Here is a 21,256-nt window from a genome sequence, read left to right as displayed (position 1 = left end):
TGTTTTCTAATAACATTATCTAGCGGAGTCATACAATTCATTTATTTCAATAACATTCAATTACCTATAACAGAATCCTAATACACTAAAAATTATTACTAACATCTCATTCAGTATATAAATTTGTAATATATAGCTTTCTAATATTTAACTTTCTAATACTAATTACACAATTATGTAGGAAATTTTGTGTGCAATACTATACAAACTTGTGTGCTAGATACTACACACGAATTGCCTTCTTAAAACAAAAAACAGAACCACTTTAACACAATAAAAACCTAAATATGATCCTGAACCTTCTTCTAAATATTATATTTACTTATATAACAGTGCTATCTAATATCAAGCACAACCAACTTAATAATATTAGACAGAAAACAAATATAAACACTTTTCTTCAAATAAAATATAATCAAGATGAGTCCATAGAAGTTAGTAGTGACCAAAAAAGTTATATAGAGAAAACAACAGACTATAAAGATTCTATACAAAGTGAAGAATTACAAGAACCGATAATGAAAGATTTTATTGAAGAAAACTATAACAAGATGATAATAAAAAGATCTCCAAAGAAAGTCAAACTTTCATATGTAAAACCTAAACAGTTAATAGAAAGACCAGAAGCAGAAAAGGTACCTACTGATGAATTTACTTTTATGGTCAGACCTAACGAAAGGATGTTAGGAATTGACCAATTTGTAATTCCTGAAATTGAAAAATTAAACAAAATTTACTACAGTATAAGTGCTGGGTCTATACTAGTTGAAGGAGAAGGATCAATTAAAAACTTAAAGATACCTAATTTTGGTCACTATTCGCTCCCTGGATTCATAAAAGATGAAATTTTTAATAAAGAGTACTACCTCTCAACAGTTCCATTTATTCGTTATACACCTTTATTTATAGAGGTCAGAGGGTCTGCATATAATGCAGCCCTACATGGAATTTATCAAAGAGATGACTCACTTATCCTTTCTAATACTGACCAACGTTATCCATGGTATGCTGACCCTATTCGTAGACCAGTATATAAGCGTATATCATCAAACCCTACTTTATATATATTTTTTCTGACCTACCCACTTGAAAGATGGTGTATAGGAGACACATGGCCAATCTCAAATCCAAAATCATCAACAGGAAAGATATATGCAGAAATATTAGGAAGACCATACTCACCAGCTTTTTCACGAGGATGGTATGTACAACCTAGAAAGTATGCTGCACATGACATAGTTCCCTATATAGATTTAGATCCAAGTTCACCATTAAGAAATCCCTTACCAGTCAAAATCCCTTCAGGCCTAGAATCAAAAAGAGTCGTTGTTTTTGACAAAGATCTCATTGTTGATGAAGCCAGACCATTTACATTCTTACCCCCTAAATCACTATTACTACAAAGTTTACCTTTAGTACAATCTCCAGATGATGTCGAACTATTCCCTGGTTGTCCAAATATGCACATGAGTAAGTTTAGTGGAATTACAAAATACAATACGCCTACATGTATACCACCAACCAGAGGGATTTTAGATATAGTGCTTAATGGAGCAAATGGATACTTTAACAATGCACTATACTCTTGGGAAGGATACTTTAAAAATAGACCTTACTTTGTACAGAGAGGCCCACTAAGAGACGAGTCAGGGGCAATACTACAAAGCTCAATAGTTGAATATCCCGGGGATACATTATACTTATGGTCATTAGTAGAAGAGCCAAAAAAAACAATTTGGTATTTATCTAGACAACTTGGAAACACACACCCTAGTCAGGTCGGGGCAATCTGGCAACGACCTAAATCATCAAGAGTTACTTCACCTGTAGATTGGCCAGCAGAAAGGGGACTAGAACTTGAACCAGATGGTTGGACTTTTCTAAGACCCCCATTTAAAAAAAAGTACTTATATAATACTCCAAAAGGGAAATATTCAGATGAAAAAACTTTCATCAGGGTGCAAGGTCTTAAAGAAAAAAACGTGAAAATGGTTATAAGTGGTGCACCAGAAGATATCAACGGAGATTATTATCACTTGGGAGACTATTTAGGATTTCCATTCTTTAGACAACGCCGTAATAAAAAAAGAAATCATCCAGGTTATGTGCTCTATAGAGGAACCGTCATTTCAAAATCTAAAGACCTTTGGGTAATAGGCACAACTCTTGGTAGTATCCATGGGATAAAGGCCTATGCAATTGACTACCCTAAAGAAACTATTGAATCTAACCTAAAATCAAGATCCGGATTTGCCTATTATGGTGGAACAAGATGGCCGCATCAGTTACCACTTAGTACATGGCGTACATGGATGCCTGTAGATAATTCTATAGAAATTAATATTTACAGTAAAGAGTTAAAAGGTCGCAATGCCGAAACTGTTGCTAAAGAAGTGCCTTTTCAATGGAAGACTTTTGAGTCATTATTTGTAAACTTAGAATATATTAAACCAGATGAATTGTTTAAACATCATGTAACACCTGTAATTGGAAACCCATTCAATAAGAAACCTAAAAAGTTACCTCTTGGATATACTGAACCAAACATTATGGACTTAAGTGCTACTCATCTAAATAAACACTCTACAAAAAGAGAAAGTATAGAGCATCAGCCAATTGAAAATGAAAAATATGAAATTCAGAATACTCAGAACAAACAAATAAATATGACTTTATCCAGTAATATTGAAGACCTTCAAAAAAAAGAAAGTGTTAGTATTTCTTCACCTAATAATCTAAATTATGATACGAAGTGGGTCTGGATTGGGATATCTATACTAGCACTATTAATTATCCTAATTCCAATATGCCATTGTATTCGTAAACATAATTTAAAGAATAATAAACATGACTATAGAAATCCTGGAAATCAAGATATAATTTTAGGAAGACCTGAGAAACTTCCACATCCCAACAAACAATATATTATATAGATAAAATAATACTACAATAAGGATATCAACCTCTCTCAAAAACTTATACTTTGGGAATTAATAGAAAATATCTTTAAAATAATATTACAAGTAATAATTTTTATTTGTAGTGACGAATCTTACCTTAATAATAGAGTTAGTATCACTCTTAAACATGAAACTGCAGCGGTATTTAGAATTTGTTTCACTCTCCAAGATTCACAATATAAAGTCTTGCAATACTCAATAACTAAACTTTACCCACTAGAACACAAATAGATTATAAAATATTTCAATATATAGAAGGGTTATTTAAATGAATTAGTGCTTAAGTTCTTAAATATTTCACATTGAACTCAGGATCTACAGAGCAGATGAACTCCACATACAATAACCATGAAATACTTGATAGATTTAACACACAAACTTTCTTACAAGTAACTAAGTGGAATACTGGTCCATGTGATTATAGGACAATTGAATATCAAGGCTCATTGCAACCACTAATTAATAAAGAATTAGAGTCTCAATTAACCAAAACAGGAAATACCAAAAGTATATTAAGCTCAAAAAGTAAAATAAGTAATTCCTTAAGTAATATAATATGCAAAATTGATCTGAATTCAAGAAATAAAAATAATCAAGCAAAAGACATATCCTCATATATCTCTGGGAGTGCTGATCATTATATACCATTACCAAATCACCCTGCCCAATACAGTAGACTTCCATCAGATTACCACTCTACTCCATATGAAAGAGGTCTAAAATATGGCGAAATTAATGCTCAAAAGACAATTACGCAATTTGGTTCCTTTGTATATATAGTTAATTCAATTATTGGAGCAGGTTTAGTTGCAGTTCCCAGTGTGACCGTTAATAGCGGAATTCTATTATCAGTATTGACAAATATTCTTTTAGCTACAGTCTCATCAATATGCACTTTAATGCTTCTACGTACAATGACAATGATTGCAAACAACAATAACTTCCAAAGACGGTATGAGTATATTACAACAATAAAATTATTCTCCCATACAAATATTGGAATATTAACTGAAATTTCATTTCATATTACGTTGCAAGCTCTTAACTTCCTTTCGATTGTGTTAACTTCAGAAGCCTTAGATCGATTTATTACTGCTTTATTTAAAAGGACAATCGCTTTTCAAATAATGCCAAATTTTGGCTTAAGTCTATTAGATGATAGTGTATTGGATTCCTTATATAGAGGAGATAGCTCAAATGTTGTACTTGCAATAACTCTTGGGTATATAATAAACGCAGTTGTATGTATTCCAATGAGTTTACTAAATCTTGAGGAGAATATGGGAATTCAGTATGCTTCATTTTATATTATTCTACTAACTATTATTCAAATTTTAGGTACTGGTATTTATAGAATTTACATGACCCTAATTGGAGATATAAAGTGGATTGAAATTATGGCAAAAGAGATGTCAATACCCACAATACCAACATCCTTTGGACTAAAAAAGTATGGACAACTATTTTCAACTTTTATTGCAGCATATAGCTATGTTATGCTAATACCATCTTGGGCAAATGAAATGAAACCAAATGTAGAAGTTGAGTATGTTGTTTGGAGTTCAAATATATTTTGTGCTATTTTGTATGCTATTTTTGGTTATATTATTGGTTTTGCATATCCAAATTGCAATACATCAAATAATGTTTTTGAAATATTGTTAAATCTACCTTCAACAAGTACCCTAACCAAAGCTTGCATCAACATTTTCAATATATCTACTATAGCCCCAGGAATAATTGTCAATTGTATAACAACTCGCTACAACCTATTGAATGGAAACTATTGTTCTGCATACTGGGCCAAATTCTGGGGTGTTTTTGCACCCTTTGCTATTTCCTGGATATTTTCTAGCGATTACTATTTTTCAGGAGTTCTTGTTTGGTGTTCTCTTGTATTTTCGCTTATCTGCAACTTTATTGCACCAGCTTTGATTTATACTCTTGCTTGTTCTACATCAGAAAAATCTAGTATTAATCCAACTAGAGCAAATACGATCATTCGACAGTATGATTTTAACAAGAATCAAAACAAAACTAATTTTATGATTCATCAACTTTTAAACAAAACTATTTCCACTTTAAAGAGATGGGTTATAGTGAAAAACCATAAAGAGATGCAGGTTGTTCAACCATTTAATAAGAAAATATCACATATAAAATCTTGTGATTTGAAATCTGAAAATAACTATAGAAATGAAAGTTTGTTAGCTACACTACTAAATATACAAGCTAAAAACTGTAATTCCATCAAACCAATATGTCCAAGTTGGTATGGCAGCGGATTTTCACAAATGGAGGGAGAGATATGGGATCCTCATGCAAGTAGTGCTCATACCTCAATATCCAGTGAAAATATAAACGATAGAAAAGTAAGTAGATTACATGAAGCAACTCAAAAATATAATTTAAACTATAATGGTAGTCAGTGTATAGCTGACCAAAATACATTAACAGATATTCCAGTAAGAATCTCTGTATTTCCATCTGCTCTTGAGAAGTATAACATAGAGATAACTTACATTATACTTTTTTTCATGATATTGCTATGTATTTCCACAGGATTTCTCAATATAATTGAATTTTTTTGGAATACAGTCTACAACGATATAAAAAGCTCCAAAAATACCTAAATGCCTAGCTAATATTTATTTCAATATTACATCCTAACAAATTTATTAAAACTAAAAATTACATCTTTAAAGGTCAAAATCAATTATTTTGCTTTGATTAGTGTTATTTTTATAAAATATATAATTTTTTGTTTAATGTGTATTCTATTAACTTTGATAATCTAAATAAGAATTTGAAAATCTACACTAACATCCAAAATTAATCAGCTATCTAGTACTTTTTATACTGATTATTCTAATTTATCAAATTAATTTCTCTTGAAATAAACTTTTGTAAACTTTGATTATCATTAGTTATTGTATATAATATATTGTCAAACTGTATTAACGATGGGTAGCTAGTGCTTCCAAATTTTTCTTATATCTTAATGCCCTATTTCCAATTTAAGCCTTATATATTTGCTGAATTTCTACATATTCGGTCACCTACTGCCATTAATACCCGTAACATCTTCATTTGAAAAGATATCTTCACTGTTTTGATTATATTCAAAATTTGGTATTTTGTCAGTTTGACTATATTCACTATTTGATAATATATCAGCTTCACTATATTCATTACTTAATAATGTATCAACTTTATTATATCCAATATTTGATATGTTATTATTTTCATTATATCCAACATTTGATATGTTATCATTTTCATTATATTCAATATTTGGCATTTTATTAATTCCACTGTATTTAATATCCTTACTATGTTCAATTGGCACTGCACTACCATTATTTAAACCTTGCTTATCAATATCAAGGCTTTGAAGGTTTTTTTCACTAGAATGTTTTTTATCAGACTTTTTCTTCTTAAATCTTTTAAAAACCCCTGACAAAACTTTTTTGTTAGACTTTTTTCCTAACTGTTTACTCAAAGATTTTTGTTTATTATTCTTGAATGCTTTCCTGGCCTTTGCTCTAGCACTTTTTCTCTGTCTCCATCGTCTTAAACCTGAAAAAATCGGACGATACCTTCTCCTAAGAATAACTTTAACATGTTTTCCAGAAGGATCTATATATTCATCTATTGTTAATTCTTTCTTAAATTTATTGCAAAATTTACATCTCCTTTTTACTATCTCAGTTGAACCATTAGGTCTCTCAGGAATTTCTCCTGGCTTCAAACGAATAATTGGTTTACCATCTATATCTCCATCTTGTGAATTATCTATATCCATTGAGAGCTCAGAAGAGTAACACGGTACTATAGTATAATTGACTAGTAGAAGCACAAAGCTAAGCCATTGTAAAATAAACAAATTACTCCGGCTCATATATCCAAACTTTTAGAGTACCCATTAAACTTTAAATATCCAAAAAATCTTATATAATACTAAAACTTGAATATGTTTGACAACTCTGGTAAGTGATTTCCAAAATAGCACCAGATCTATATTTATGATTCATTGGTAACCGCCATATAATACATAATACACAAAGATTTATAAACATTCTCTTTAATATTTATAATTACAAATTTTATAGAAGAACACTTTTACAATATATATTTGACTTTTATTAGCAATCAAAACCCTATTTAAGCTAGAAAAGTAAGTTTATAATTCTACATGTATTTTTAGATCTAGTAAGGGGGAGTAAGATATATTAGAAGTTTAAATTAAACTACAAGTATTTGAACTATACTGACCCATATTTTTACTTGCAAATACGCTAACTTTAATTATGAACTAGTGACTCTTATAAGGCTTCTTCATTAAGTAATATAACTTAAAAAAATTCCCATGCTCATATATGGCGCTATATTAGGGCGCCACAAGTCGTATTTACTTAGATTATATTCTGATCCACATAGAGGAAGTGATCTTATGCTTTAACAAGATTATTCAATATAGAAAATGAGATGGTAGGGACTCAGAGAAGATGCTTAATGTGCTTAGATGAGTCTGATATTAAGGCTGAACAGAGATATCGTCGCGCAATAAATTTGGAAAAGGCAAATAAAGCACTAGATGTAGCAAAGAGAGCAGAAAGATTAAGGCTATTATATAAAGTAAGGTTTGAAGAGGACTTACGTGCCTTTATGTTAGTACACAAAAATGCAACAACCAAGACAGATATAGCTAAAAAGGAGAAAAAGGGGAATACAAACAACTTCGACGAAAAGCCTAAAATGATCATCAATAAGAACTTCTTGATACAGAGTAAAAATACTGATAATGGTATTCCTTCATGGGCATGGCCAGCCTCGCTAAGAAATACAAAGAAAATTAAGTCAAACTCTCTATTTTACACGTTAGAAACAAAAATTCCACTATCTCCCACACAGCAGTCGGGTAGCAACTCTCTTTATAAAAATATAAAAATTACCAAAGAAAATGATAGAAAAAGTGTAGAAAAGCTCAAGGAAGACACTAAACAATCTTCTAACGAAATAACAAAGAAAAAAAACAAACAAAAGAAAAACAGGGACTTAGTAAATATTGCAAAGATCGCAATACACCAGAGCAAAATAAACATGGGTAAACATGCACCACAAAGACCAACTGAGAAACTGACTACAAACAATAATTCATTACGGTCGTTACATATAAAACCCTTTTCTTGGACAAAATTAAAGCAATATCCAGATGGTATTATTCAAAATAGTGAAAAAGATGTTTCTGCTACTTCCAAGAATTTGGATATGAAAGACTTGCCTATCCCTGGACAGTTGGAAATACAACCAGCCTCTCAACTTATAAAAAAAAGTTCTAATCAATTTAACTATCAAATGGAATACAATTCTAATTTAAGTATTCAGCCTAGTATAAGTTCAGTGAGACCAACAGAATTACCACAAGGTACAAATAAAGTACTTACAGATACTTTAAAAAGGACGCAAAGGATGCAACAAATTTTGCAAATTCTAATGGATCAAAAGAACTTGGATATAGAAAGGGATGAAGTTGCATCCTCAATTTCACCATCATTGTTGAATGAAAACGATGAAGTGGAAATATTAGCAAAGTCACTAACTTCTAAGAGCCAATCTTAATTACTATCACACAAAAAATTATTTATTAAATATTTGGTTTATAAAATATTTAAATATAAAGGACAGTGATATGTTACTGTCTTCTCTCTAGTTGAACAAAATGTATATTTTTGTGATTCTCAGCGATGTTGGAAACTATTTCACTATGTGGGGTTACAAATATTATTTGTCTCAAATTCTGCATAGAATTATCACCTAGTGAAAATTCATTAGCGCATCTCTTTTGGAACTGAATAAATGATTCAACCGTAGTCATCCTTCTTGTATCATCCATATATACATCTGGTTCATCAAATAGATGAAAGGGAGTAAAGTTATTTTGAGAAAGAGCTAGTAGCAAGGATATACCAATACTACTACTTTCCCCACCACTGAGAGTCTGTATCTCCTTACTTATATATTTGGAAGGATCCAAGCTATCACTATTTCCTATATTAAGATTATTCTCAATTGCTGCTGCATCTGGAGCTACAAGAATATTTAAAGTGGCTTTATCATGATTAAATAATAAATGAGGCTTCATAGACTTTGACCAAAAAAGTGAAAAATAAAATTTGAAGTGAGAATTAACGGCCTTTCCACACCTCAAGTGATTATCTTGTAGCTGCTGTATTCTTTTATTTAGATTGGATTGATTTATTAACAATAATTCCACTTCTTCCTCATATTCTACTTTGCTGTTTTTGTAGATATCAACTTTGCAATTGTAATCTTTTAATATATTCATGTTAATTTCTTTACTAAGTATAATATCTACATCATAGTTTAATTGCTTGAAGAGGTTTGTATCTCTAGCTATTTCTAAACAGATAGCTTCCTGTTTGTTGACAACTTTTTGTCTCCAAGAATTTACTACAGAAATTGAAGGTAACTCAATAAACTCATCATTTGATCTCCTGCCATTCCACTTAAAGTATTCCATTAATTCTCTGAAGAATGTTGGCTTTGGAGTTTCCCACTTTATTAAATCTTCAGCATCTATTACCTGTATCTCTTCACTCTTTCCTAGAAAATCATCACTTATCGAAGCTATCAAACTATTTATTTGTAACTTAACACCATAGCTCTCTTCCTTCATAGATTCAATACTAGCTTCCAAATTTTTTATCTCAAGATTAAAATTAGCACACTGTTTTTTTATTTCAGGTAATTTATTAAATATAGATGTTGTTTGTTTTACTACATCATTCTTTTTATTTTCAATTAAGTTCAGTTTGTCCTTCTGACTATCTCTTTCTAAATTCAAAGAAATCAATTGATTTTTAACCTTTTCTATAGAATTTTCAATTTCTTTAATAGCTCTTTCAACTTCTTCAAGTAATATGTCTCTTTGCATCTTTTCAGAGTTTAAATTGTTAATATCATTATTTTGAATACATTTATCTCTATCTCTTTCTCTAATTAACCGTTCAATGTCTATTTGAACCTCATCTAAATATATAGATATTTCATTTTTATTCTTATATAAATTAGCCAAATTACTCTCAGACTTATTAATACTAGCCTTTAAAACTTCTAACATCGACTTATATGCACATTCAGTATCATCTAATATCTTTATTTTATACTCTATATGCTTAGTGCTTGTTTTGTATCGCTCCAAATTCTCACCAGTATCTTTTATTAAATTTTCCATAAATTCACTCTGCTTAATATAATCCCTCAGTTGACTTTCAAGAACATGAATATCAGCTCTAGAATTTCGAAGTTCTCCTTTATTAATATTTAAATCATGTGGATTCAAAGTTAAATTTGTCTTAGCTCGCAATAAAAACTTCCTTAAGTGACTTCTTCCTACTGTACCACCAGCTTCAGGAGCTACTACAATGCCTGCTCTTCTAAACCTATATTGACGATTTGATAAGCAATAGGCCTTTTTAATATTGTACTTGTAATTAAATATCAAATCCATATCTTTTTCATTATAAAAAACAAAAGTAGTCTCAATCTGACAGAAATCAACCAGAAAATTAAAAACATCATCATTTGAAATTTCAACTAAGTCCATTAAAACCATTCCAATATCTGGGCGACGAGAAGAAACATTAGCTAAGTCATATCTGTCTTTCCCAATAAATGATCTTATAAGTATAAGACTAACATCTATATTGATCCCACTTTTTCTGAACAATTCGAGTAATCTATACTTGCTATTTGAATTTGCTACAATCCATAGCTTATAATTTTTCCTCACACTAATATTTGCTTGAATACTAGAGTTTAATTCAAGTTTACCTCCAATTATTTCATCAATTAAACCAACAAGAGCTGTATTTTCGTGATAGGCAGCTAATACGAAAATATGTAACCCTATAGGTCCTATACAATTATTCTCAAATTCTTTATGGAGAGCTATTTCATTCTGAATCTGCATATGCACAGCCTTTGAAAAACCAAATAAAGCAATAAATTCACTATCTGTATAGTAACTATACACAGATTTGTAATAATCTAATCCTACTGAAGTAGTCTTCTTTGATGTAGTATGAGTTTTATCAAAAGAATTTTCAGACTTTATATGTACCTTCAAACTAGATATCTTGTTCTTCAAATCTTCAGTAGCCCTTAAAATTCTATTCATAGAATCTCTGCTATTTATCAATATGTTCTGATTGTTAGAAATATCTACTTTTATACAATCAAGTTCAGATTCCAATTTTTGCCTTTCAAATTTATTGTCCTGAATCTCAGAATTTAACTTAGATAATTTCTCATGTTCCAATGAAATCTGTCTTTCAACTACTTTTATGTCAGTTTCTATACTTGTCATGTTCTCAACAATATTATCCTTCTCTATATTTCTATTATGTAATAATGTTTGATTATCCTCACTATTAATTTCATCCTCAGAAATCTTCTTTTTAAGAGATAACTGAAGGATTATCTGCTCATTTTCTTTATTTAAATCAAATTTACGTCGTAACATTCTGTTCAAATTTACTTCTTCTTCTTGTATCTTCTTTGTGAGACCACTTATACTCATCTCCAAATTTCTATATTTATTGTTCTCTAAATCTAACTCTTCATTTAATTTATTTTGTTCAAAGTCCAATTCCTTTAATGTGGAGTGCAATCTATCCAAGTCTACTTCTTCATTCTGTTTTATTAGTGAAAACCTTCTTGTTTCAGATTTCCCTATTTTAACCACTATCTCTTTTAACTTTATTAACAATACCAAAATATCCAAGCTAATAGTCATTTTTTTAGAATATTTCAACTTTTCTATCATTTTAACTAGCATCTTTGATTTATCTACATCTTTTTTAAGTATTTCTAACCTCATTCTTAAATTCTCAGAAACTGAAGCTGCGTTTTCAAGATGACTTTGCTCCTCTTTAAGGTATCCCCAAGATACATCAAACATATGAGCCTTCTGGAAAAATTCATAAAGGCACTTTGGTGAATTTTGTTCTCTTATCAAGTACTTAGCATCCATTTGTGTCAGATAAGTTATTGGATTATTTATCATAATCTTTGCAAAAGAACGAAACCGTGCCAAATGTGCCCTAGCTTCTTGACCTTTATATACTGGAGCATCAGATTTTATACCAGTAAAAATGTATTCACTGGTCCCTCTCGTATAAATAACACGCTCAATAATAATTTCATTTCCAAATAAGTCGTATAAGTACATATCCTCTTTAGTATCATTGTGATGAGGCATTTCATTGCTGAAGTGAATTCTTACACTCCCCTTACTTGTACCATTACGAACATAATTAGTTAGTGATGTGTCCTTTCCTGCCTTCTTACTACTCCAACCACAAAGTAGTGCAATTCCTGACACAAAACTACTTTTACCACTTCCATTACCTCCTGTTATTATATTTAATGAATCTGATAGTTCAATATCCAGCAATTCATGTCCACCAATATTGTGCAAAACAACTCTACGAATTTTACCAACTCCCCACTTTGAAAATGAAGGCGAATTAATTACCATTTCCTTATTCAGTCGAGTTGTCTAAATGTTGTTACGAAGTTTAATTACACAGTACTACTACATACGTAAGTTTATTATTATTAAATATTAGTTATTATTGAGGTAATATTCTCTGTGAATTCATATTCTTGAAATATTTCTCTAGAATTACTAATTTCACTCCACACAAAACACACCTTTTACAATTGTTTAAATTCACCGCTAATCAGTCCCCTCTCTCACCTCTAATTTCAATATTTAGAAAAAAAATATAAAAAGTGCACCTACGCGGGATCGAACCGCGGACCTTACGGTTATTAGCCGTACGCTCTAACCAGCTGAGCTATAGGTGCTAGATAGGGACCGTCCCCCTCTAGAATATCATAAAAGACATTTCTAAATCTAAACTAAACAAAGATTAATCTTGTTACTAGAAAGTCTTGAATAAAAACCTATGTGCATTAGCATATCTCCACACAGCATATAGTAAAAGTATCCAATCAACTTCAGTATACCTTAATTCCTCTAATAACTACTATCTTCACTATATCTATTTTCTAAATGTATAACGTATTAATTCCAACTTTCATCATTCAGTGAAAGTTTGCTCAACAGTAAACAGGAGTTATCATGTTAACCAGAATTACAAATATTTGGAAGTTATACCACACATCTCATCTATATCCTATTATCATTGATATAACACTAAAGTGCTCCGAAGATGTCAACACTAAATTAAATGACTTATACTTACTTTTCACTTAAAATATCAAGCTTACTTTAGTAGTACCTAAGTGTAATACTCTAAACTAAGCTAATCCTTTGAGAAAACTCGATCTATTGTCAATATGAACATTTAAGAAAGCTCTAGCGGTAAGTTAGGCGACAGGACTGTTTATAAAGATCTTATTAACCTGAATAGAAGATGGTCGAAGAAGTGACGCTACTGGTTTTTTTAGGTATCGTCATCTATTAAAGTGACGTTAATATTTTTTATATTTTAATGTACCTCGCTTGTTAGAACATGAAGTTTGTAGACAAGCTCGAGCAATATGAGGAATCTCGCTGGAGTGGGAAATACATTGAATATAGATATTTAAACCGTTTATTGAGTAGACGATATTTTGAATATATAAGTAGTGAAAGACGGGCTTCTTTTCTTTTCCCAGAAGGCATTACTCAAACAAAGAAAACTGATGAAGTTTTATATAGTATTTTACAACAGGATATAAGGGATTCAGTGTTAAGCAAATTGGAGACATTTCATTATCGTCTGCAACTGAATATAAAAACAACTATACAACATTTTATCCAAGTTAAGTATGACATAGAGAGCCATTTAGATAGTGTATCTGCTATGTTAAGTAATGAGTACTCCCCGAGAAATGTTATACAATATATACCAGCTGTTATGCTGAATATATGGAGTATATTGGATGAATTGCAAGAATATATTACACTGAATAATATGGCAGTTTACAAACTATGTAATAAGAGGGATGAATTATTTGCTAATCATATTGATATTTTACCAAATAAAGATATCTTTCTAGAATGTTTTGCTGATATGAAGATTGAGGAAAATATAAGGGATAACATAATAAAATTTTATGCAAAGTCACGTGAAATGAGTACAGAACTTTTCAATCCAAAGTCTGATGTGAAGTTCTCAGATATAGAATCTGTATCTGCCAATGGAACAAGTGTGATTGACTACAGTCCAAAATCATCACCTAAATATGCAATGTTTGAACTGGAAGCACAGGTAGAACATACAAGAAGAACGAAAAAATTGCTTAATAGGCCTCTAATAAATTCTGATTTCCTTATGTTCTTTATGCTTGGTATTTGCTCTGTATTATTGATGAATTTGTTTATTATATGCAAATTACCAGCCACTAATAAAAATTATAGTATAGAGGGTGTTTTAGCTGTATTCCCCTTATTTCGTTTAGTTCTGATGGTTATTTTTGTAATATGGGGAACAGGTTTATCTATTAGTATAATGGATTATTATGGCATTAATTATAAATATATGATTGAGATGGACCCTAAATGTAGTGTTACTTCAATGACATTATTTACTTTTGCAACTCTACAAACTATTATTTGGCTTGTAATGTTCTCTATATTTCTTATAGATTATAAATTAGAGATATCAATGTTCAGGTACCTTAACTCTACAAGTCATCTACTCTGGCTCTATCCAATAATGCTGATGCTTATTGAAACATCTCTTCTTTTTATCCCAAGTAACGACTTTTTGTTTGAATATCGCAAGTCAATATTCAAGTCTATAGTGGAAGTATTTAGTCACGGTATTGTACCTAAAGTATGTATTGTGACTTTACGAGCTAATATAGTAGGGGATATACTTACTACATTATCAAAACCATTCGGTGACATTGAATATACTCTTGCATTTTTGTTTTTTATTATTAAGACTAGGGGAGATATTTTTCCAAGTTCTGTATTTTTATTCTTATCAAAGTATCGTTGGATGCAAACATTTGCTTTAGCTCTACCTTATGAAATACGTTTTTGCCAATGTGGAATGAGATACCTTACAGATCACTCTCCTAAGAGAAAAAACCACCTGTACAATATGGGCAAATATACTGCAGGCTTGCTTATTGCAATTATTTCTACAGTTCCATGGCATAACATTACAAACATATCCCCTTTTATCATAAGATTATTGTGGTTTACATCCTATATTGTTGGAACCATTTATATGTTTTCTTGGGATATATATATGGACTGGGGATTAATGCCAGACCATACATCATTTGTTAGACCTAAAGGAATGTACCCTAATTGGTACTATTACAGTGTAGCTTTTTATAATTTAATTGGAAGGCTTACTTGGGCAATTACTCTCATACCAATTACTATTATTGATGACATTAAAATCAATGCAACAATCATTAATTTATGTGTATCAACTATTGAAATTCTTAGGAGATCACTGTGGTGTACAATTAGGCTTGAATGGGAACAAGTTCACTTAAATCCTAAACAACCTGCAGCTTTATGGGTTACAAATAACAATTACAAAATTCTTTGAAGATAACCTAATATAACTTCACCTTAATGTTTATAGATATTCTGTAATTATTAAGTTCTTGTTTAGTGAAAATAGAAAAAAAAAAAAAAAGCTTGGTTTTATCGAAACTTAAATATTGAGAGTGTAAATGTATTACTTCCTAAGGCTATACTTTTCTCCTAGTAAATAATCTACGACTAAATTAGGAATACTCTTAATTATGTTAATTAATTTACATCTATAGTACTATAAATTGATCTATTAAAGAAGTATGTATAATGCACAATATAATAAACTCTTATCTAGGGACCCATTGAACGTAATACAAGATGAATCTCAGTAAAGAAATCACTTTTTGCTTTTAAAGGATCAAATATATGAGGCGGAATAGCGATTTTACGTTTACAAATCACTCCAAAAATTACTATAAACCACCAAATTACACTGATTACCACAAGAGATATTTGTAATCCAGTTGAATTGCACTCTGGCAAAAATAAGAACTGTAATACTAAAACTGTTATTTGACAGAATGTAAAAATATGAAATATCCTCAGCCATGTTGGCATGTACTTTATCATTATACCAATTACTTGTGTAGAAAGTGATAAATTATCAAAATTTAAATTTCTTCTGCACACAAATTCAATATTAGGCATTAGACTATTAATAATTCAAGTTCTGATACACTTACGCCTCAATTACAGAATATGAAATACAAGCCAAAATGAAAATAGAACCTTCTATAATCCAAATATACAAAATTACATAGAAGTTATATTTAGCAGAGCAAGCAATATTCCCATTTATAAGTGGTGAGTAATGTATAAATAATTCATGAGATATGATAGCTCCTGCTAATAAAACTGCACCGGACCAAAAAAAGTACGATACAAATCTAAAAAGTAATAAAATATTGGGGAATTATATAAAGTTATTCAGTATATTTCAAATACTATATGAAAGTGTTATGGTACCCTAAATTGGAAATATCATAATTTTGCTGAAACTTACGTTACCCTAACTACATTTGAAAGAAAAAAGAAGCTAGTAACAGATACCCAGCTTTCTTCGTCCCTTTCCATATATGATATTGAATTCAGTGCCAAATATAGTAGACAAATTTAATTGATATTTAATGCAACTTTCGAGCTGTCTTTGTACTTTTTTTGCAGCTGTTGCAAAGTCCTGTACCTTCACTTTAAAGCATTATGTTTAGCGCTAAAGCGTGTTCAACCCTAATATTTTTACATTTCTCCCTATTAACTACTCTTTAACCAGCCATGGATAGCATAGTTAAAGATCAGAAGGGTAAGTCAAAGTACTGGATAGATATGGTGATCTATATATATTTATTTCTAACCAGTATTTTAACTTTATTGTGATTTTAAAGCACTTAACTCAGGATTTAAAGATGTCATATATTTTGGAGATATCAAGCTAGATAAGACTTTTGAAGAAAAAATAGTTATACCTGGTGATATAATACCAACTGAACCAAATTATATAAGGTATGTTACTAGCATTATATACAAGTGGTAGTAGACTTTTTATATATACTAAATCTTTTACACAATGATAATATCTTTAATATTTCCTTATTTCAGAGGTCATGGAACATATGAAGATGAATTTGGTCGTTTGTTATCTAGTACATGTGGAATAACAGAAAATCTTAACAAACTACTATACACTAAAGCTTTAGGTGGACGTTATGTTGGAGAAGTTGGGGATGTCATAGTTGGAAGAGTTGTGGAGGTAAGATTGAATGTAACTTACTTTGAACTATTCTTTATAATTCTTTACTAAATTATCACAATATATTGTGCTAATCCCTAATATTAGGTTGGTAATAAGAGATGGCTAGTTGATATTGGATCGAGTCAATACGCCCACTTAGGTCTAGCTGCTGTAAACTTACCAGGTTCAGTTCAGAGAAGAAGAACAGAGGAAGATTCTTTAGATATGAAACTTTTGTTAGATGAAGGGGATGTAATTTGTACAGAGGTTCAAAGAGTGCAAGCTGAGGGATTATGCCACCTTCATACTCGAAGTGCTAAATACGGCAAATTAGCCAATGGTCTTTTAGTGAAAATACCTGGAAAGTTAGTCCAAAGACAAAGTCAGCACATTATCGTATTAACTTGTGGGATTCAGTTGATCTTAGGATTGAATGGCTTTATATGGATTTCTCTCCCATTTGAGCAATCTCATACAGATACACTAAACTATTCTTCATCTAGCATGACTTCACAGGTTGGTTGTTTTTATTTTACTTTATAAATATTTCTGCTTAATTATTCAAATATTATATAGATTGTAGAACCAGATATGAGAAGTATAATTGTATCCCTTGCTACTATTATTAAGACTTTTGGGACCTTGGGTATTCAGCTAACTCCTAGTCGTATAGATGCAGTCTATAATTCTATTAAATCTAGAAATTTGGATCATAGGTAAGTTTCTAGCAGTTCCTTATATATTTCTAAACTTGTGATCTCTTTTTTAGAAGTTTAGTAATGATAAAAAATCCCTTAGAGATAATTAAGGTATTACTTGAGTAAAATAGTAATATTTAGGTCTACTTTAAAGTAAAATATATATGTAGCACGTGATAAGCCACTATTATATAGATCTTCGGAAAACCGAGAAATAAATTTCAAATATTTTAGATCTGTATATTTTTTTCTACAAACTAAAATAAATGTAATGCAAATTTTTTTTAAAGATTTTTTAAAATATAATTTAGTTTGTGGTTTTTCAAAAGTATGTTGAACATTTACTAAAGATACTTTTAAACTTCTGCATTTATTGGTCTTAATAAAACTATTTTGGGATTTTTTTTTAGAAGTGTAGACTATATCATCAAAGTCGCTTTGAAAGGCAAGCATGGCATAGTACAACTATCTTGAGTGTTCGAACAAAGAATTCATTGGTAAGTCTCCTGTTTCAATCAATTAAATAGTTTTCTACTTCAGCTTTGAATATTTTTAAAGATGAAATCACTTGAAATTACTAATTGAAATGTTAGGTTATGATTGGAGATGGCCAAGTATCTCAAGGTAACTTAGTTGTAAAACCGAATGCTCGTAAAATTAGAAAAATTGGCAATATTGTTCTTGGTTTTTCGGGAGCAACTGCTGACTGTTTTACGCTAGTAGAGAGATTAGAAAGTAAACTAGACAATTATTCTGGACAATTAACCAGAGCCTGTGTTGAATTAGCGAGATCTTGGAGGACTGAAAAATATTTACGTCATCTTCAAGCTGTAATAATTGCAGCAGATAAAAATGTTACATTACAGCTAACAGGTAATGGAGATGTACTTGAAAGTTACGATAATATAATGGCCATTGGGTCTGGAGGTCCATATGCAGCTGCTGCTGCTAGAGCTTTAGTATATTCAAATCTTGAATTAGATGCACTGTATATTGCAACCAGTGCTATGAAAATTGCAGCAGATATGTGTGTTATGACGAATCACAATTTTGTAATTGAGGAGATTTCTAGATAATAAATAATGACAACTATCTAATTCAATTATAAAGTGGGAGAAATAATGATATGAAAAAATAAATATTTAAAATTATCTATATCACTTTTGCATTTTTTGATAATAGAGTAATTTGAGGAAGATAATTGACTAAATCTTAACCATATATTACGAGGTTTGGTTTATTTTCTTTTATTAATTGTATATACCTTAATAAGCTCAAAATTTACCTTTGAAAGTAAAGACTTGTAATTTATGAGATACAATATATAATTCCAAAATTATAATGATTAGTTTAAGTAATTATTTATTACTTTATTTTCAAAAATACCGACACAAAATAATAGTTATTCTGCTTAAATTAGAATCTTTAAAGTTTTTAATCCTGAATAGAATATACTTTTGATTAAATTGGATTTCAGTAAGCTCTAGGAATTTGGTAGCACCGGACTATTCAAACAAAGTACATACAAAAAAGACAACTAAGCAAGATTGTGTTTATAATTTGGATCATTAGATATTTACACAATTTTAAACTTTTGGATACTTAAGCTGTCTACATTTGCAAGATACATTAATTCTTTGAACACCAAAATAAATTAACTTATCTAATTAAGTGAAACTCTGTGATGGGCTCATTCTATTACAAGGAGATCCTAGATTTGTCTGATAAATAGGAAATGGATGAATCAAACTTGGATTTAGCTGAGGTGCGAAGTGTGGATTTATGAAACTACTGTTAGCTTGAATCACCGGTATTTGCTGATTATTGATAGGTAAACCAGCTCCAGGAAAAGCAAATCTAACTCCAGCACTTGCTTGTACTAATCCCTGATTTGGCATATAGGGGATCATAGGATATTGGAATCTTGGAATTGGAGGATTTAAAGGATGAGACGACTGATAAATTGAAAATACTCCTGGACTTGCTATTCCATTCCCTGCTCCCAAAGAATATAGAGAATGACTTGGCTGTTGATTTCCAACGATGGAAGACTGCAAAGGAAATGTGGAAGCTGCAGCATTCTCATTAGAATCTTTGTTAGTAGCCTTATCAATATTTGATTGTATGAAATATTTCCCTTTTATCCACTGGTTAACTAATGGAAGTTCTGACATAACCAAAAATAGTGACTTCAAACGGGGAAATTGATGAATTAAACAGTTATCTGGTAATAGCTCTATTCTCTGGAACATCGAATCTGGGGAAATATCTGAGAGGTTTATATCATCAAATAATACAGAAAATAAGGCAAAATCACAAATCATTGGCTTGTCTTTGTCTGCAATATAAGATCCCTCCTTTTCACCAATACTTGTTATAAGAACTTCAAATTCAGTATAAAGTTGTTCTCTCAGCTGTTTGTAACCTTCCAAAGAGGATATTGCAGAGCCTCCAGAATTCTCTGAATTATTTAAAGAATAAGGGGCTTCACTTTTATCTAAATTTGTAGAAGCAGCCAACATACAATTATTAGACGAAAGGATCAGATCCATTAAAATATCTCTCCAACGATTACACCGCATAACAACATCATCTATAACAAAGTCAATATAATAATTACGCCCATATTCACCAAGTTTTTTAGCAAGGAATCTTAAACAGGGTATTTCATCAAAAATAACGAGGTCTCCTAACTTGATAATTGGAAGCTCTCCTAATGGTACTTTTGATGATTCAATATAATCTGGAATAGGATTATCTTTATCTACTGGAACATTAATAAATTTATGTTTTACCTGTTTTCCCAAAAGAAAGAATCTCAAAGATCCACCGCATCCCACAAAAGCTTGATGCTCATATGTTACAACTGTCAAATCTCCAATATCACGAACAGGTAACATAACACGGATAGATGTAGCTCTAGGAGCCTGAATTACTCCATATAAGTTACTGGGAGACTTCTGGGGTGATCCGGCTTTTGCAGGAATAAATGAAGTCCCAGGAAGGCTACTTAGATCTCTACTAAAAGATGCCACACCTGTAGAGATGCTACTATTTACCCCAATCATTGTTATAACAAATTTTCAATATTACTTTGATCTCACTTTGTAAAGATTAAATTCTTTAATTTATTAAATTTATTTCGTTTGAATATTGGATGTTAACAAATTTACAAGAAATAGTGTGGATACGATATTACTTGCCATACCTGTATCATTATGCATTACTGAGTGTGGTATTGTAAGGAGTGTACTTTTAGTCTATAATA

At 30.6% G+C, this 21,256-nt stretch overlaps 10 protein-coding genes across 10 annotated transcripts; 6 read left to right on the top strand and 4 right to left on the bottom strand.

Moving 5' to 3' along the window:
• Positions 1 to 287: 287 nt before the first annotated feature.
• cand_023880 (uncharacterized protein) lies at positions 288 to 2,933 on the top strand (the record flags this gene model as incomplete). Its single annotated transcript, XM_067212618.1, has 1 exon — positions 288 to 2,933. The coding sequence occupies one exon, from the start codon at positions 288 to 290 to the stop codon at positions 2,931 to 2,933; it is 2,646 nt and encodes an 881-aa protein (XP_067068891.1).
• Positions 2,934 to 3,286: 353 nt separating this feature from the next.
• On the top strand, positions 3,287 to 5,593 carry cand_023870 (transmembrane amino acid transporter protein; the record flags this gene model as incomplete). The annotated part of the gene is made up of 1 exon (XM_067212617.1): positions 3,287 to 5,593. The coding sequence occupies one exon, from the start codon at positions 3,287 to 3,289 to the stop codon at positions 5,591 to 5,593; it is 2,307 nt and encodes a 768-aa protein (XP_067068890.1).
• Positions 5,594 to 6,015: 422 nt separating this feature from the next.
• Positions 6,016 to 6,861, bottom strand: cand_023860 (uncharacterized protein; the record flags this gene model as incomplete). The annotated part of the gene is made up of 1 exon (XM_067212616.1): positions 6,016 to 6,861. One exon carries the CDS (start codon positions 6,859 to 6,861, stop codon positions 6,016 to 6,018), a length of 846 nt encoding a protein of 281 aa, XP_067068889.1.
• A 587-nt stretch (positions 6,862 to 7,448) lies between these two features.
• cand_023850 (uncharacterized protein) lies at positions 7,449 to 8,582 on the top strand (the record flags this gene model as incomplete). Its single annotated transcript, XM_067212615.1, has 1 exon — positions 7,449 to 8,582. The coding sequence occupies one exon, from the start codon at positions 7,449 to 7,451 to the stop codon at positions 8,580 to 8,582; it is 1,134 nt and encodes a 377-aa protein (XP_067068888.1).
• Positions 8,583 to 8,655: 73 nt separating this feature from the next.
• On the bottom strand, positions 8,656 to 12,525 carry cand_023840 (uncharacterized protein; the record flags this gene model as incomplete). The annotated part of the gene is made up of 1 exon (XM_067212614.1): positions 8,656 to 12,525. One exon carries the CDS (start codon positions 12,523 to 12,525, stop codon positions 8,656 to 8,658), a length of 3,870 nt encoding a protein of 1,289 aa, XP_067068887.1.
• Positions 12,526 to 13,528: 1,003 nt separating this feature from the next.
• Positions 13,529 to 15,571, top strand: cand_023830 (EXS family protein; the record flags this gene model as incomplete). The annotated part of the gene is made up of 1 exon (XM_067212613.1): positions 13,529 to 15,571. One exon carries the CDS (start codon positions 13,529 to 13,531, stop codon positions 15,569 to 15,571), a length of 2,043 nt encoding a protein of 680 aa, XP_067068886.1.
• A 281-nt stretch (positions 15,572 to 15,852) lies between these two features.
• Positions 15,853 to 16,635, bottom strand: cand_023820 (uncharacterized protein; the record flags this gene model as incomplete). The annotated part of the gene is made up of 3 exons (XM_067212612.1): positions 15,853 to 16,183; positions 16,245 to 16,448; positions 16,565 to 16,635. The coding sequence occupies 3 exons, from the start codon at positions 16,633 to 16,635 to the stop codon at positions 15,853 to 15,855; spliced, it is 606 nt and encodes a 201-aa protein (XP_067068885.1).
• A 198-nt stretch (positions 16,636 to 16,833) lies between these two features.
• Positions 16,834 to 18,114, top strand: cand_023810 (uncharacterized protein; the record flags this gene model as incomplete). Its single annotated transcript, XM_067212611.1, has 6 exons — positions 16,834 to 16,861; positions 16,944 to 17,061; positions 17,158 to 17,308; positions 17,396 to 17,806; positions 17,867 to 18,006; positions 18,060 to 18,114. 6 exons carry the CDS (start codon positions 16,834 to 16,836, stop codon positions 18,112 to 18,114), a joined length of 903 nt encoding a protein of 300 aa, XP_067068884.1.
• Positions 18,115 to 18,259: 145 nt separating this feature from the next.
• On the top strand, positions 18,260 to 19,064 carry cand_023800 (proteasome A-type and B-ATP-dependent protease; the record flags this gene model as incomplete). The annotated part of the gene is made up of 3 exons (XM_067212610.1): positions 18,260 to 18,316; positions 18,399 to 18,485; positions 18,582 to 19,064. The coding sequence occupies 3 exons, from the start codon at positions 18,260 to 18,262 to the stop codon at positions 19,062 to 19,064; spliced, it is 627 nt and encodes a 208-aa protein (XP_067068883.1).
• A 591-nt stretch (positions 19,065 to 19,655) lies between these two features.
• On the bottom strand, positions 19,656 to 21,056 carry cand_023790 (uncharacterized protein; the record flags this gene model as incomplete). The annotated part of the gene is made up of 1 exon (XM_067212609.1): positions 19,656 to 21,056. The coding sequence occupies one exon, from the start codon at positions 21,054 to 21,056 to the stop codon at positions 19,656 to 19,658; it is 1,401 nt and encodes a 466-aa protein (XP_067068882.1).
• Between the last annotated feature and the right edge of the window lie 200 nt (positions 21,057 to 21,256).

The sequence above is a fragment of the Cryptosporidium andersoni genome, assembly GCF_001865355.1.
Source record: "Cryptosporidium andersoni isolate 30847 chromosome Unknown contig_17, whole genome shotgun sequence".
Taxonomy (NCBI): Eukaryota; Apicomplexa; class Conoidasida; order Eucoccidiorida; family Cryptosporidiidae; genus Cryptosporidium; species Cryptosporidium andersoni.
This window is presented reverse-complemented; position numbering and strand designations above follow the sequence as displayed.